The sequence below is a fragment of the Bombina bombina genome, chromosome 10, assembly GCF_027579735.1.
Source record: "Bombina bombina isolate aBomBom1 chromosome 10, aBomBom1.pri, whole genome shotgun sequence".
NCBI classification, from domain to species: domain Eukaryota; kingdom Metazoa; phylum Chordata; class Amphibia; order Anura; family Bombinatoridae; genus Bombina; species Bombina bombina.
The window spans coordinates 65,282,488-65,299,328 of record NC_069508.1 but is presented as its reverse complement, the minus strand read 5'-3'; the positions used below and the strand labels follow the sequence as shown (position 1 = coordinate 65,299,328).

At 40.4% G+C, this 16,841-nt stretch overlaps 1 protein-coding gene across 5 annotated transcripts in view; it reads right to left on the bottom strand.

Annotated features, from left to right (window-relative positions):
* LOC128640657 (myomegalin) overlaps positions 1-16,841 on the bottom strand; it is a 285,549-nt gene that overhangs the window by 39,006 nt on the left and 229,702 nt on the right. For all 5 annotated transcript variants that reach the window (XM_053693086.1, XM_053693087.1, XM_053693088.1 and 2 more), the window contains exon 35: positions 5,579-5,710. In XM_053693086.1, coding sequence (XP_053549061.1) covers positions 5,579-5,710 — 132 coding nt within the window. The remainder of the gene's footprint in view (positions 1-5,578; positions 5,711-16,841) is intronic.

Here is a 16,841-nt window from a genome sequence, read left to right as displayed (position 1 = left end):
TCAAGCCTCAGGAGCTCTCCCACTCTGCTTTTCCCACTCTTGTAGGGTAGGGGTGTGCTGCTTTTTCCAGTGCACCGGAGTTAAGCCTTTCGCCCCATTTAACATCAACAGGAAAAGCAGATACTTATCCTCCCCAATTATCTTAGGCAATTCGTGGTATATCAAGTAAGTTGGCTTGGGGTCCCAATATGGACGGATACATGGACAAGTCCACCAAATATGAAGAAGGGTGCCTTCCTTGCCACAGCCTCTCCAGCACCCCCACTTGTGTGCGGATATATTTTGTGAAGTCTATGAGGGGTTAGATACCACCCACTCAAAAGTTTATAGTGCGTCTCTTGGATACGTACTGATACCAACGCCTTTTTCGCTCTTTCATAAATCTTAAGCCAGTCTTTAAAGCCTATTTCCTGTCCTAAGTCAATCTGCCAAGCTTGTGCATACTGTATGTAGGAAGGGTATTACCCCCCTTAGCCAGTAGGAGGTTATATAATATGGTTGGTAGTTTTATACATTTCCCTATTACAACACAAAGAGTGGTTCTTTTCTCTGCAACTGGTTTATTCCTGCCCTCTATCTTTATGCAGGCAAATTGGATTTGTGTTTATCTATAGGATGTGGAACTTAAATTGGCCATTAGATGTTTGCTTAAATGGAATTTTTTTTTTAAAGGGACATTAAAGGTAATATAAACTGATAACTCGTGTATATATATATATATATATATATATATATATATATATATATACAATGCCTTGCAAAAGTATTCACCCCCTGTGTTTTGTTGCCTCACAACCTGAGATTAACATGGATTGTTTGAGGATTTGCATCATTTAATTTACAGAACATGCCCACAACTTTGAAGATGTTTTTTTTTATTATTATTGTGAAGCAAACAACAAATAGGACAAAATAACAGAAAAAGTCAATGTGCATAACATAACTATTCACCCCCCTAAAGTCAATACTTTGTAGAGCCACCTTTTGCGGCAATCACACCTCCAAGTCGCTTTGGATAAGTCTCTATGAGCTTGCCACATCTTACCACTGGGATTTTTGCCCATTGCAAGTTGGATGGTTTGCGCTTGTGAACAGCAATCTTTAAGTCTGACCACAGATTTTTTATTGGATTGCGGTCTGGGCTTTGACTAGGCCATTCCAACACATTTACATGTTTCCCCTTAAACCACTCAAGTGTTGCTTTAGCAGTGTGTTTGGGGTCATTGTCCTGCTGGAAGGTGAACCTCCATCCTAGCCTCAAATCACGCACAGAGTGGTACAGGTTTTGCTCAAGAATATCCCTGTATTTAGCACCATCCATCTTTCCCTCAACTCTGACCAGTTTCCCAGTCCCGGCTGCTGAAAAACATCCCCACAGCATGATGCTGCCACCACCATGTTTTACTGTGGGGATGGTGTTCTTTGGGTGATTTGATGTGTTGGGTTTGCGCCAGACATAGCGTTTTCTTTGATGGCCGAAAAGTTCAATTTTAGTCTCATCAGACCAGAGCACCTTCCTCCATACATTTTGGGAGTCTCCCACATGCCTTTTCGCATACTCAAAACGTGCCATTTTGTTTTTTGCTGAAAGTAATGGCTTTCTTCTGGCCACTCTTCCATAAAGCCCAACTCTATGGAGCGTACGGCTTATTGTCGTCCTATGTACAGATACTCCAGTCTCTGCTGTGGAACTCTGCAGCTCCTCCAGGGTTACCCTAGGTCTCTGTGCTGCCTCTCTGATTAATGCTCTCCTTGCCCGGTCCGCGAGTTTTGGCCGTCTCTTGGCAGGTTTGCTGTTGTGCCATGTTCTTTCCATTTGGTTATGAGAGATTTGATGGTGCTCCTGGGGATCATCAAAGATTTGGATATTTTTTTATAACCTAACTCTGACTTGTACTTCTCAACAACATTGTCCCTTACTTGTTTGGAGAGTTCCTTGGTCTTCATGGCAGTGTTTGGTTAGTGGTGCCTCTTGCTTAGGTGATGCAGCCTCTGGGGCCTTTCAAAAAAGGTGTGTATATGTAATGACAGATCATGTGACACAGGTGGACATCATTTCACTAATTATGTGACTTCTGAAGGTAATTGGTTGAACCAGAGCTTTTTATGGGCTTCATAACGAAGGGGGTGAATACATACGCACATGCCAATTTTCTGTTTTCTATTTCTAAAAAATAGTTTTATGTATATATTTTTCATTTTTCTCATTTCACTTCACCAACTTAGACTATTGTGTTCTGATCCATCACATAAAATTCAGATTAATAAAACATTGAACTTAAGGCTGTAATGTAACACAATAGGTAAAAAGTCAAGGGGGTGAATACTTTTGCAAGGCATTGTATATAGTTATATATATATATATATATATATATATATATATATATATATATATATAAAACTCTGCAATATAATTTCATTATTTATTTTGTACCCTTTTCCTGTAATTCTGAGCTTTCCAGTTCATATTAGAAATGGAAGTGCAGAACACTGTTATATTCCTTTATCTTTGGTATGTGTATAGGACAGAATCCATTTTAACCCTGCATCACACACTATAACCGCCTTTCCCCCTACAAACCTTTATCTTTGGTATGTCTTTATTACCTTAAAACTATTGCTTTCTCTGTCTTCCACTTTGATAAGATACGTATCATATGCATTGTTTGTTCAGGCCTTGTTTGATCCTGCATTAATTTATGACCTTTGCTAATTAGGATCATGTGACTGTTATTACCTTTAAATTGAATACCTCAAGCTTGTTACATCAAGCTAGCTTGTTAGATCAGTGCAACATGTGTAGTTCTCTAAGTGTGCTAGTTCATAAGTGTAGAGAGTTATAACAAAGGAGTTAGACAAAGGAGTGGATAACAGAAATAAGTACTTTCAAATCTCCCAAATTAACTGCAAACATTCTACACTTTCTAATGACTGCATTAACCTTTTCCTCCCGTCTCCTTAAAGTCACAGCTCTTCCTTTCACAAACAGCACTCAGACAATTCATATTTCTCCTTCTCTTCTATCTTCCCCCCTCTACAGCACACATCAACTCTATTCCTATCTCACATCCCTCAGCCAGCCATGCTTCACTGATCCTAAACTTAAACACTCACGTAAGACACATTCTCATCTCCTTTCGCTCACCACCTTTCTTCTTTTTGCAGCTGGGGATGTTTCGCCTAACCCAGATACACCCTCTGCTTCCCTCAGCTCACTACTCCAAATGGCACCTCATATACCTTGCCCACGTAACCCTCTAAACCTCAATAACTGCACCTCTGTTAGTACACCCCAATTCTCTTGTGCCCTTTGGAATGCACACTCTCTGTATGCAATAAGCTTATATCTATTCATAATCGATTTATTTCACGTTCATAATCTATTTATTTCACATTCACTTAACCTGTTAGCCCTCACTGAAACTTGGCTTTCCTCCTCTAACACAACTGCTGTAGCCTCTCTGTCCTATGGCGGCCTGCACTTCAGTCACACTCCTAGGCCAGGAGACAAACAAGGAGGGGGGTAGGAATTCTCCTGTCTCCACACAGTACCTTTCACTGCATTCCTACACCCCCCCCCCCCCGCTCTTTCCTTTTCATCTTTTGAAGTTCATGCTATCTGCCTCTTCTCCCCTCTGGCTCTTCATGTTGCAGCTATTTATCGGCCCCCTGGCCCAGCATCACAATTTCTGGACCACTTTAAAGCCTGGCTTCCACATTTTCTCTCTTGTAATGTCCCTTCTCTCAACTTAGGGGACTTCAACATACCCATTGATAAACCTAACATGCCTGCTGCCTCTAAACTTCTATCCCTTACCACCTCTTTTGGCCTGTCCCAGTAGACAACATCTCCAACCCACTGTGAAGGCAACTCTATAGACCTGGTCTTCACTAATCTCTGTGCCGTGACTTGGATCTCACAGACTTTTCCACTCAACTGAATCCTCTGCTCTATGACATTTCATCCCTCTCTTGCCCAAACCTTGTTGCTTTACAGTACAATACGGCACTAAAATCAATCGTTGCTTTACAGCATAATTGGCCACTAAAATCAACACTTGACAAAGCTGCACCCTCCACTGTTCGTCGTACATCAATCACTCGACGGCAACCATGGCACACCAAACAGACCAGATATCTTCAGCGATGTTCACAGGCTGCTGAACGGCAGTGGAGAAAATCATGAACCTGTGCTGATTTCCGGCATTATAAATTCATCCTTAAGTCCTACAGCTCAGCCTGGCCAAACAAGTCTATTTAACTCCCTTCTACGTCTGCCTGCAGCCCCGCACACTACCAACCTCACTGCTCAGATTATTGCTTATCACTTAAAAAATAAAATTGACACCATTAGAAAAGATATCTGCACCTCACACCCTTCAAACCCAGCAATCCTACCCACTCCTTCTATTAACAAAACTCTATGCTACTTCCCTCCTGTAACAGAAGAACAAGTCTCTGTACTCCTATACTTGGCTCATCTCACAACCTGCCCACTTGACCCTATTCCTTCACAACTTCTTCCCTCTCTCTCTGCTTCACTAACCCCGACCCTATCTCATCTCTTTAACCAATCTCTCACCGCTGGCACATTTCCGGATACATTCAAGCATGCGTCAATCATACCAATCATAAAAAAGCCCTCGCTTGACCCCTCCACACCTTCTAACTATCGACCGGTTTCCTTACTTCCCTTTGCTTCAAAATTATTGGAACGACTGGTCTATAATCAGCTTACTCAATTTCTCACAACTAACTCCTTGCTTGATCCACTACAATCTTGTTTCCGCCCTAAACAGTCAACAGAAACTGCTCTTGCTAAAGTAACAAATTACCTGTTATCAGCTAAAGAAAAAGGCCACTACTCCTTACTAATTCTTCTTGACCTATCCGCTGCTTTTGACACAGTCAACCATCCTCTCCTCCTAAAAATACTACATTCATTTGGCATCCGAGACACAGCCCTCTCCTGGTTTGCCTCATATCACTCAAACCGCTCTTTTTCAGTTTCCTTTAACAAAATATCTTGCGATCCTATGCCTCTCAATTGGAGTACTGCAAGGCTCTGTCTTGGGTCCCTTGCTTTTCTCTCTCTATACATCCTCCTTTGGATTCCAGTACCAATCGGCCGCTAGCCGGGGGTTGTCAATCAACCCGATTGTACACGATCGGGCGGATTGCAGCCTGCTGCTTTAGAGGAGGCTTATGAGTTAAGAGGCAGCGGTCTTAAGACCGCTGCTTCTTAACTCCTGTTTCCGGGGGCACAGAAACAGCTGCATTGGGGCCGATTCGGGCAATGATAAATCGGCCCCTAAACCTTTACACTTATTTTGTCAATATTTAAACAGCTAATGAAACTTTAAAAAAAACACAACTACATGTTATTGTCAGACTAATATTTTCTTTTAATGCATCATTCTATCTAGCATTTATTTAGTGTTTAATGTCCCTTTAAAATAATTTCTAAAATGTGTTCACTGGCTTATCAAATAAAACAATAACACTGTGGCTCTCATTAAAAAAAAAAAAGTTTGGGTACCTCTGACATGCAAAAGACATGACCATCTAAACTCCTTACCATTTCCTCTTGCTGCAGATGTGAGTTTCTCTTCCAGCTGTTCCCTCAAGCGATCATTAGTGCGGATAGATTCCTCAAGGCGCTGACGAAGGTTACGGATTTCAGCAAGATGCTCCTCAAGCAGATCAGAGCCTACAATTGTTTATGGATTACATGTAAAATCAATGGTAGCTACTTTAAAAAAGTCAATTATCCACCTGATCCCGAAACATATTATTATTTAAAACATTGCCTACGATAATTGTTTTAGGATGCAGTAAGTAGACAACTAGGGGTATATTTAACATAGTTAATGATGTAGTGTATTATGTCTGCATACGCTGTAGGTATTTATCATTGCACCAGCAGTCCTGGTGAACTGCTGTTGCAATACCGCCTCCTTCAGATTTGCGGCCATCGGCCGCTTGCAGGGGGTGTCAATCAACCCGATCGTATTCGATCGGGTTGATTTCTGTCCGCAGGCGGACAAGTTATGGAGCAGCGCCGGAAACAAGGGGCATCAAGCTCAATACGGAACTTGATCAATTGGCCCCTAGTATGTGACAATGAACAAGATACAAACATCTGTCCACATGTAATTTCTGTTGCTATAATTTCCTGTTCCCTGCCACCTAAAATAGGTATGATGGAGTCCATGTTTAAAATAGACATTGAAAAAAAAAAGTGAGTGATTGTTCATTTGACATTTTTTTCCTCAGCATTGTTTATTTTCAAACTGCTTTCGTCACAAAATGTTTTATTTAAACACGATCATTGGATGAATAATTTTATAAATCTTAAGTTAATTTATTTTCAAGTAATTTAATAAAGGGTTTATCAGATTTATAAATAAGTGTATTATTTAAAGTGGCAGTAAACTTGACAAATAAAAAAAAGTATGCAGATCTTACTTTGTTAGCACATCATGTTTATGTGTACTAATTTTTATTAAAATGGTCGCAAGACAGCTGCTCCTTTAAAGGGACATAATACTCATATGCTAAATCACTTGAAACTGATGCAGTATAACTGTAAAAAGCTAACAGGAAAATATCACCTGAGCATCTCTATGTAAAAAAGGAAGATATTTTACCTCACAATCTCCTCAGCTCAGCAGAGTAAGTTCTGTGTAAAAAGTTATAATTCAGCTGCTGCCCAGCTGCAGGTAAAAAAAAAAAAAATATGAAGAAATGAACAGCAGCCAATCAGCATTAGCAGTGCTGAGGTCATGAACTCTTTTACTGTGATCTTATGAGATTTCACTTAACTCTCATGAGATTTCATTGTAAACTTCCTTACACTGAATAGGGAAACAAGATGAGTGTGCACAAAAGCTCGCTCCTTCCGCTGTCCCGGGACAGACATACAGATTTGTTGCAATGGGATGTGGCTACTGAGAAACTTTTGAGGTAAGATATCTTTCTTTTTTACATAGAGATGTTCAGGTGATATTTTCTAGTCAGCTTTTTACAGCTATACTGCATCACTTTCAAGTGTTTAAACATTTGGGTATTATGGCCCTTTAACTCGTCGGCCACCTTTTAGGTGGTGAACGGCGATTAGATAAGATCGGGGTGATTGACACCCCCTGCTAGCGGCCGATTGGCTGCAAATGTTCAGGGGGCGGCATTGCACAAGCATTTCTTGTGAAATGCTTGTGCAATGCAAAATGCCGACAGCGTATTTAGTGATGTCCGCCAGACATTTGATAAATCGTCCCTATCTATCTAGATATCTTTTCAACAAAGAATAACGAGAACGAAACAAATTTTTTAAAATTGTATTCGCTATCTGAATCATGAAAGAAACATTTTGGGTGTCATGTCCCTTTAATATTAAACCTATATTAGCTGGAGAAATGTGGGTATAGTGTGTTAAGTGTATATATTATACTATAAAATACTATACTGTGTACTGTGTAAGTTTGTTACTATGCACTATGTAAAACACATTTTTAAAAAACAAAATTTATGCTTACCTGATAAATTTATTTCTCTTGTGGTGTATCCAGTCCACGGATTCATCCATTACTTGTGGGATATTCTCCTTCCCAACAGGAAGCTGCAAGAGGATCACCCACAGCAGAGCTGTCTATATAGCTCCTCCCCTAACTGCCACCTCCCAGTCATTCGACCGAAGACAAGCAAGAGAAAGGAGAAACTATAGGGTGCAGTGGTGACTGTAGTTTAAAAATTAAAAAACACCTGCCTTAAAATGACAGGGCGGGCTGTGGACTGGATACACCACAAGAGAAATAAATTTATCAGGTAAGCATAAATTTTGTTTTCTCTTGTAAGGTGTATCCAGTCCACGGATTCATCCATTACTTGTGGGATACCAATACCAAAGCTATAGGACACGGATGAAGGGAGGGACAAGGCAGGCGCTTAAACGGAAGGCACCACTGCCTGTAAGACCTTTTTCCCAAAAATAGCCTCCGAAGAAGCAAAAGTATCAAATTTGTAGAATTTAGAAAAAGTATGAAGCAAAGACCAAGTCGCCGCCTTACAAATCTGTTCAACAGAAGCCTCATTTTTAAAGGCCCATGTGGAAGCCACTGCTCTAGTGGAATGAGCTGTAATTCTTACAGGAGGCTGCTGGCCAGCATAAGCTAAGCGGATTATACTTCTTAACCAAAAAGAAAGAGAAGTTGCTGAAGCCTTTTGGCCTTTCCTCTGTCCAGAGTAGACAACAAACAATGCAGATGTTTGATGAAAATCTTTAGTAGCTTGTAAATAAAACTTTAAAGCACGAACCACGTCAAGATTGTGTAATAGACGTTCCTTCTTTGAAGAAGGATTAGGACACAGTGACGGAACAACAATCTCTTGATTGATATTCTTATTGGATACCACCTTAGGAAGAAACCCAAGTTTGGTACGCAAAACTACCTTATCTGCATGGAAGATCAGATAAGGGGAATCACACTGCAAGGCAAATAACTCTGAAACTCTTCGAGCCGAAGAGATAGCTACCAAGAACAGAACTTTCCAAGATAAAAGCTTGATATCTATGGAATGCAGAGGTTCAAACGGAACCCCTTGAAGAACTTTAAGAACTAAATTTAAACTCCATGGCGGAGCAACAGGTTTAAACACAGGCATGATTCTAACTAAAGCCTGACAAAACGCCTGAACGTCTGGAACATCCGCCAGATGCTTGTGCAAAAGAATAGACAGAGCAGAGATCTGTCCCTTTAAGGAACTAGCTGACAATCCCTTCTCCAATCCTTCTTGGAGAAAAGACAATATCCTGGGAATCCTGACTTTACTCCATGAGTAACCCTTGGATTCACACCAATGAAGATATTTACACCATATCTTATGATAGATTTTCCTGGTGACAGGCTTTCGAGCCTGAATTAAGGTATCAATGACCGACTCGGAAAAACCACGTTTTGACAAAATCAAGCGTTCAATCTCCAAGCAGTCAGACGCAGAGAAATTAGATTTGGATGTTTGAAGGGACCTTGAAGTAGAAGGTCCTGCCTCAGCGGCAGAGTCCAAGGTGGAAAGGATGACATGTCCACCAGATCTGCGTACCAAGTCCTGCGTGGCCACGCAGGAGCTATCAAAATCACTGAAGCTCTCTCCTGCTTGATCTTGGCAATCAGACAAGGGAGCAGAGTAAATGGTGGAAACACATAAGCCAGGTTGAAAGACCAAGGCGCTGCTAGAGCATCTATCAGCGCTGCCTTGGGATCCCTGGACCTGAACCCGTAACAAGGAAGCTTGGCGTTCTGACGAGACGCCATGAGATCCAGTTCTGGTTTGCCCCAAAGTTGAATCAACTGTGCAAACACCTCCGGATGGAGTTCCCACTCCCCCGGATGAAAAGTCTGCCGACTTAGAAAATCCGCCTCCCAGTTCTCTACTCCTAGGATAGGGATAGCTGATAGATGGCAAGAGTGAACCTCTGCCCATAGAATTATTTTTGAAACCTCCAACATTGCTAGGGAACTCCTTGTTCCCCCTTGATGGTTGATGTAAGCTACAGTCGTGAGGTTGTCCGACTGAAATCTGATGAACCTGACCGCAGCTAGCTGAGGCCAAGCCTGAAGAGCATTGAATATCGCTCTTAGTTCCAGAATGTTTATCGGAAGGAGTGTCTCCTCCTGAGTCCACAAGCCCTGAGCCTTCAGGGAGTTCCAGACTGCACCCCAGCCCAGAAGGCTGGCATCTGTCGTTACTATTGTCCAATCTGGCCTGCGGAAGGTCATACCCTTGGACAGATGGACCTGAGATAACCCCCAGAGAAGAGAATCCCTGGTCTCTTGATCCAGATTTAGTAGAGGGGACAAATCTGTGTAATCCCCATTCCACTGACTGAGCATGCAGAGTTGCAGCGGTCTGAGATGTAGGCGGGCAAACGGCACTATGTCCATTGCCGCTACCATTAAGCCGATTACTTCCATACACTGAGCCACTGAAGGGCGAGAAGTAGAATAAAGAACACGGTAGGAATTTAGAAGTTTTGACAACCTGGCCTCTGTCAGGTAAATCTGAATCTATCAGAGTTCCTAGGAAGGAAACTCTTGTGAGAGGGGATAGAGAACTTTTTTCTTCATTCACTTTCCACCCATGCGACCTCAGAAATGCCAGAACAATGTCCGTGTGAGACCTGGCAACTTGAAAAGTCGACGCCTGTATCAGAATGTCGTCTGAGTAAGGGGCTACTGCTATAGCCCGCGGCCTTAGGACTGCTAGAAGGGACCCTAGAACCTTTGTAAAGATTCTTGGTGCCGTGGCCAACCCGAAGGGAAGAGCCACAAACTGGTAGTGCCTGTATTGACCCTCCTGGATCTTAGGAAGGATGGTTCGAATAGTCTCCATCTTGAAGGATGGGACTCTGAGAAATTTGTTTAAGATCTTGAGATCTAAGATTGGTCTGAATGTTCCCTCTTTCTTGGGAACAACAAACAGATTTGAATAAAAGCCCTGTCCCTGTTCCTCCTGCGGAACTGGGTGGATCACTCCCATAACTAGGAGGTCTTGAACACAATGTAAGAATGCTTCTCTCTTTATCTGGTTTGCAGATAAAAGTGAGAGATGAAATCTCCCTTTTGGGGGAGAGGTTTTGAATTCCAGAAGATAACCCTTGGACACAATTTCCAATGCCCAGGGATCCTGGACATCTCTTGCCCAAGCCTGGGCGAAGAGAGAGAGTCTGCCCCCTACTAGATCCGTTTCCGGATCGGGGGCTGCTCCTTCATGCTGTCTTAGAGGCAGCAGCAGGCTTCTTGGCCTGTTTCCCCTTGTTCCAAGCCTGGTTAGGTCTCCAGACAGGCTTAGACTGGGCAAAAATTCCCTCTTGTTTTGTGTTAGAGGAAGTTGAAGCTGCGCCACTCTTGAAGTTTCGAAAGGGCCGAAAACTAGACTGTTTGGTCCTTAATTTGTTGGACCTGTCTTGAGGAAGGGCGTGACCTTTTCCTCCAGTGATGTCAGAAATGATCTCCTTCAGTCCAGGCCCGAATAGGATCTGTCCTTTGAAGGGAATGTTGAGAAGTTTAGACTTTGAAGTCACGTCAGCTGACCAGGATTTAAGCCATAGTGCCCTACGCGCCTGAATAGCAAAACCTGAATTTTTAGCCGTTAGCTTGGTTAAATGAACAACGGCATCAGAAACAAATGAATTGGCTAGCTTAAGGGCCCTAAGCTTGTCAATAATATCTTCCAACGGGGTTTCAACCTGCAGAGCCTCCTCTAGGGACTCAAACCAGAAAGCCGCGGCAGCAGTGACTGGGGCAATGCATGCAAGAGGCTGGAGAATAAAACCTTGTTGAATAAAAATTTTCTTAAGGTAACCCTCTAATTTTTTATCCATTGGATCTAGAAAAGCACAACTGTCCTCGACAGGGATAGTGGTACACTTAGCTAGAGTAGAAACTGCTCCCTCCACCTTAGGGACCGTCTGCCATAAGTCCCGTGTAGCGGCGTCTATAGCAAACATCTTTTTAAAAACAGGAGGGGGAGAGAACGGTACACCTGGTCTATCCCATTCCTTAGTAATAATTTCAGAAAACCTTTTAGGGATTGGAAAAACATCAGTGTAAGTAGGTACTGCATAGTATTTATCCAATCTACATAATTTCTCTGGGACTACAATAGTGTCACAGTCGTCCAGAGTTGTTAAAACCTCCCTGAGCAATACGCGGAGGTGTTCAAGCGTAAATTTAAATGTAGATATATCAGAATCAGATTGAAGTATCTTCCCTGAATCAGAAAAATCACCCACAGATTGAAGCTCCCCTGCTTCAGCTTCATTATATTGTGAGGGTGTATCAGAGATAGCTACTAAAGCGTCAGAGAGCTCTGTATTTATTCTAGTCCCAGAGCTGTCTCGCTTTCCTTGCAATCCTGGCAGTTTAGATAATACCTCTGTAAGGGTATGATTCATAACTGCCGCCATGTCTTGCAAGGTATACGCAATGGGCGCGCTAGATGTACTTGGCGTCCCCTGAGCGGGATTTATAGGATCTGACACGTGGGGAGAGTTAGACGGCATAACTTCCTCCTTGTCAATTTCTTCTGGTGATACATTTTTTAAAGCCAGAATATGGTCTTTGTAATCTATAGTAAAATCAGTGCATTTGGTAAACATTCTAAGAGGGGGTTCCACAATGGCTTCTAAACATAATGAACAATGAGTTTCCTCTATGTCAGACATGTTTAAACAGACTAGTAATGAGACCAGCAAGCTTGGAAAACACTTTAATAACTGTGAACAAGCAAAAAATAAAAACGGTACTGTGCCTTTAAGAGAAAAAAACAATCACAGAAACTGCTAAAACAGTGAAAAAAGCAGTAAATCTTACGAAATTTTTACAGTGTGTATAATAGGCTGAAAGAGCATTGCACCCACTTGCAAATGGATGATTAACCCCTTAGTTTCAAAACCGGATCAAAAAAACGATATAAACGTTTTTAAACAGTCACAACAAACTGCCACAGCTCTACTGTGGCCCTACCTGCCCATACAACGACTTTGGAAGGCACAAAAACTCTTTAGAGAGGTCCTAAATGTTCAGGGGACTCCTTCAGGGAAGCTGGATGTCTCAAGCTGCAAAAACTAATGGAAAATAGGCCCCTCCCAACCTGTACTCACAGTGAGAGGGCCTTAAAAAACTATCCCTAGGCAAAATCTAGTCAGCCATGTGGAAAAACTGGGCCCCAGAATAAAGTTTTATCACCAATATGAAATAAACGTTTATACACCTCAAGCAAACGTTATATCTATTCAGTAATGCGAGTAAATAATAAAAATATTACCCTTTACAGCAAGCATGATACCAGTTGTTATTAAATCACTGTAATCAGGCTTACCTTAAATAAATCCGGTATTGTCAGCATTTTCTAGCTTATCATTTCTCTAGAAAAATTTAAAACTGCACATACCTCAGAGCAGGAGACCCTGCACGCTATTCCCCCAGCTGAAGTTACCCATCTCTTCAGTTATGTGTGAGAACAGCAATGGATCTTAGTTACAACCTGCTAAGATCATCAAAGACCACAGGCAGACTCTTCTTCAACTTTCTGCCTGAGGCTAAAATAGTACAACTCCGGTACCATTTGAAAATAACAAACTTTTGATTGAAGATAAACTACATTAATGCATCACATCTCTCTAGCTGCTTCCCTTGAGAGCTGCAAGAGAATGACTGGGAGGTGGCAGTTAGGGGAGGAGCTATATAGACAGCTCTGCTGTGGGTGATCCTCTTGCAGCTTCCTGTTGGGAAGGAGAATATCCCACAAGTAATGGATGAATCCGTGGACTGGATACACCTTACAAGAGAAATAAGACTGCTTTTTCAATATTGTATTTTTTTTAGTCGCTACAAGTTTACAAGTACTTTACATGTGTAATTCTAAAATTGTGACTGCACTGTACCAAATGTGTTATATATTATTAAAGTGAATGTAAATTTTAAGCTATTTAATCATCACTACCAATTCACAATCAACTATTCATTGAAACCGCAATGTGATTTTTAATATAAATTATTTGTCTCATATTTTAATTTATATTCTAACTTAGCTCTGTTTTGCTCTTTAACTCCTCCCATCCTGGACTTCTTGTATTCAGACTGCATTGCATATAGAGCGGTCCCGCCCGCTCTATTACGTACTTCTGAAGTGCGTTCACGACTGGAACTCTATTTGCGCATGCGCTTTAAAACGATGGATAATATGTGCATGCGTTCCTTTATCCATTGGGAATTATTATCGGCAAAGAAAATTTCATTGCGCCTGCGTGTTTTCGGTGTATCTGTTTGCTGATGCAAATTAATGAGTAAATGCTTAGCGCATGCGCTAGTCGTGGACGTGCATTGCTTGTCAATCCGGATTCAGAATGGAAACACATGCGCAGGGGAATAGATTATTCGTTTACGGAACTGTCAATCACCTTAGAAATGCTGGACAAGATGGTGGGCGGAGGAAGTAAGTAAGAAAAATATCGTTAAATACCTTTGTATTCGGATTTGTGCTGCAATTATAAAAAAAACGATGACTTAAACTAGCCTTTATTTTGGGAGATAAACAACATGAGGATGAGTGGTAACCGTGAGTTTACATTCACTTTAATGTGTTTATTACAGTGCGGCTGCAGAAAATCTATTCGGTTCTGTGTAAATATATCAAAGTAAATTTGCACAGTACTGAACGTTTTTTTTCTAATACTGTAATAAACGCGTTAATATATAACACTTTGGTACAGTGCAGTCACGATATTAGAACTAGCCATTGCTACTGTATATATTAATATCCAATACAAAAAAATCTTCTTCCATAAAAAGAAAAGAACATACCAAAAGCTTATAACAAATTTATTTAATTTGTTCGATTGACTTTTTATATATTCCTTTTTGTCCACAAAAGGAGTGATTTTTTTATTGTTCATTTACACTTTTTGTTATTATTTTATTACTTGTTCCTTTATAAGGTTGTATATGGGATCACATTTTTTAAATTTATAAGCACTTCAGGTATTTGTAGTGCCTAAATTTACTTTACATAGGGTCAGATTACAAGTGCTCTAATTTTGTTTTTTGCTTGCGAGCAAACACACCTAAAAAAAGTTTTTAACTCAGACGGGTTAGTGCTCATAATACAAGTTGAAAGTAAACTACGCGCAAGCGAAACCTGATGCGCACTAACTTCAATGGAGCATGCTTTAAAAAACCAAACACCCTATAAATTATATCGCTCAAGCGCTAACTCAACACCACATCTAATTGAAATTCAGTGTCTATAAACCTTTTTCAAGACATTAATATCTATAAAATGAATATACATACATTGTGTTACCCAAAAAGACATAGCCATATATGCAATGCAATTTGTGACTTGTTATTTTCATAACATCAATAAATGTGTGTAGACACCACTTTTGTTATACACAGAATGACAATTTTTGGAGATCACATCTGTAAATGTAATTACTACTATACAATTTTAAAACCACCTTTATGTTGCTATCTACTTTTGTCAAAGTAAAATTATTATCAGAAAGTCTATATATCAGTGTAACACTGTATTTTAATATATTTTTGTTATGTTTGGTGCACATTTTTTTTTAAGTCTAAGAGGTCTATTTATGAAATGTCTGTCGTACCTGATCCGACAGTGCAGATCAGGTCCGACAGACATCGCTGAATGCGGAGAGCAATACGCTCTCCCTATTCAGCATTGAACCAGCAGCGCTTGTGAGCTGCTGGTGCAATGCCGCCCCCTGCAGACTCACGATCAATCAGCCGCCAGCAGGGGGTGTCAATCAACCCGATCGTACTCGATCGGGTTGAATTCCGGCGATTCCTGTCCGCCTGCTCTTTAGACCGCTGCTTCATATTCGGAGCTTAATAGATAGGCCCCTAAGCCTTTACGCAAGGTCTTCAATTGCGCTAACCTGACAAATGTAAATTTAGTTTTAGTTTGAACGAACGCATTTATTTTTAACTTGTAATACGGGCACAAGTCAGAGTGGTTGCACTATTGCTTATCACGACTCACACTAACAATGGCACACCACTTGTAATGTGGCCCATAATATAGCATTTTACTGTATAATAGTTGGGTTTCTGTTGACATATATACATTGTATTGCCATTCAATACTGTCTAACGGGATCATTCATATTACATCTTTGCTGCAGATGACGGTACTGATTTTAACATATCACCGGTGTAAGCGAACCGTCGCCTACCACAGCGATTTATGTTAAAAGCCTCTTTACGAGACTGCCCACTAGCAGTGATTTCATCCCTTCAGATCATATCACCTGCAATTTTGATCATGATGTGGGGGGGGGGCAGCAGTATGGAGCAAACAGGTGGGAATTTAAAAGATATATTTGGAGGGGGGTGTATTGCAGTCACAGCAGTAATTTGTACACTACTGTTGTTATTACTGCACATATTTTTATTTATTTTTGTAACAAATTTAAAAAAGTTTACTTTCCCTTTAAAGGGACATGAAACCCAAAATGTTTCTTTCATGATTCAGATAGAGAATACATTTTAAACATCATTCCAATTTACTTCTATTATCTCATTTGCTTCATTCTTTAGGTATCCTTTTGTTGAAGAAAATCAATGCACATGAGTGAGCCAATCACACAAGGCACCGATATGCAACCACCAATCAGCAGCTAATTAGCCTATTTAGATATAATTTTCAACAAAGAGAATGACGCAAATGAGATAATAGAAGTACATTGGAAAGTTGTTTATAATTGCATGCTCTTACGAAATCATGAAAGAAAAAACGTGGTTTTCTTGTCCCTTTAAACTGATATGAATTTGTGTGACATCACAGGTCTGAACTAGAACTTTCATCAGACCTGAAACTAGGGATGGACAAATGTTTCTAAAAATTCGAAATTTAAAACGAATTTTTATATAACATTCTAACATTCTATTTTCGAATTTTCGTTTTCGAATTTTTCAATAAAATTTGAAAATATTCGTTCCAATAATAGAATGTTTAGCTATGTATTCATTCAATTTTGAAATGTAATATTCAAATTCGATGTGACATTCGAATTCGAATGTGACATTCAAATTTTAAATAGTATTTCTAGTCTAATACTGTGTTTTAAATGTGACATTCGAATTCGAAATAGTATTTTTAGTCTAATACTGTGTTTTATAAATGTAATATTCGAATTCAAATGTGACATTCGATTATTCGATTTGAATGTGATATTCGATTCGAATGTGACATTCGAAATAGTGTTTCTAGTCTACAATTGTGTTTTATAAATGTAATATTCGAATTTGAATGTGATA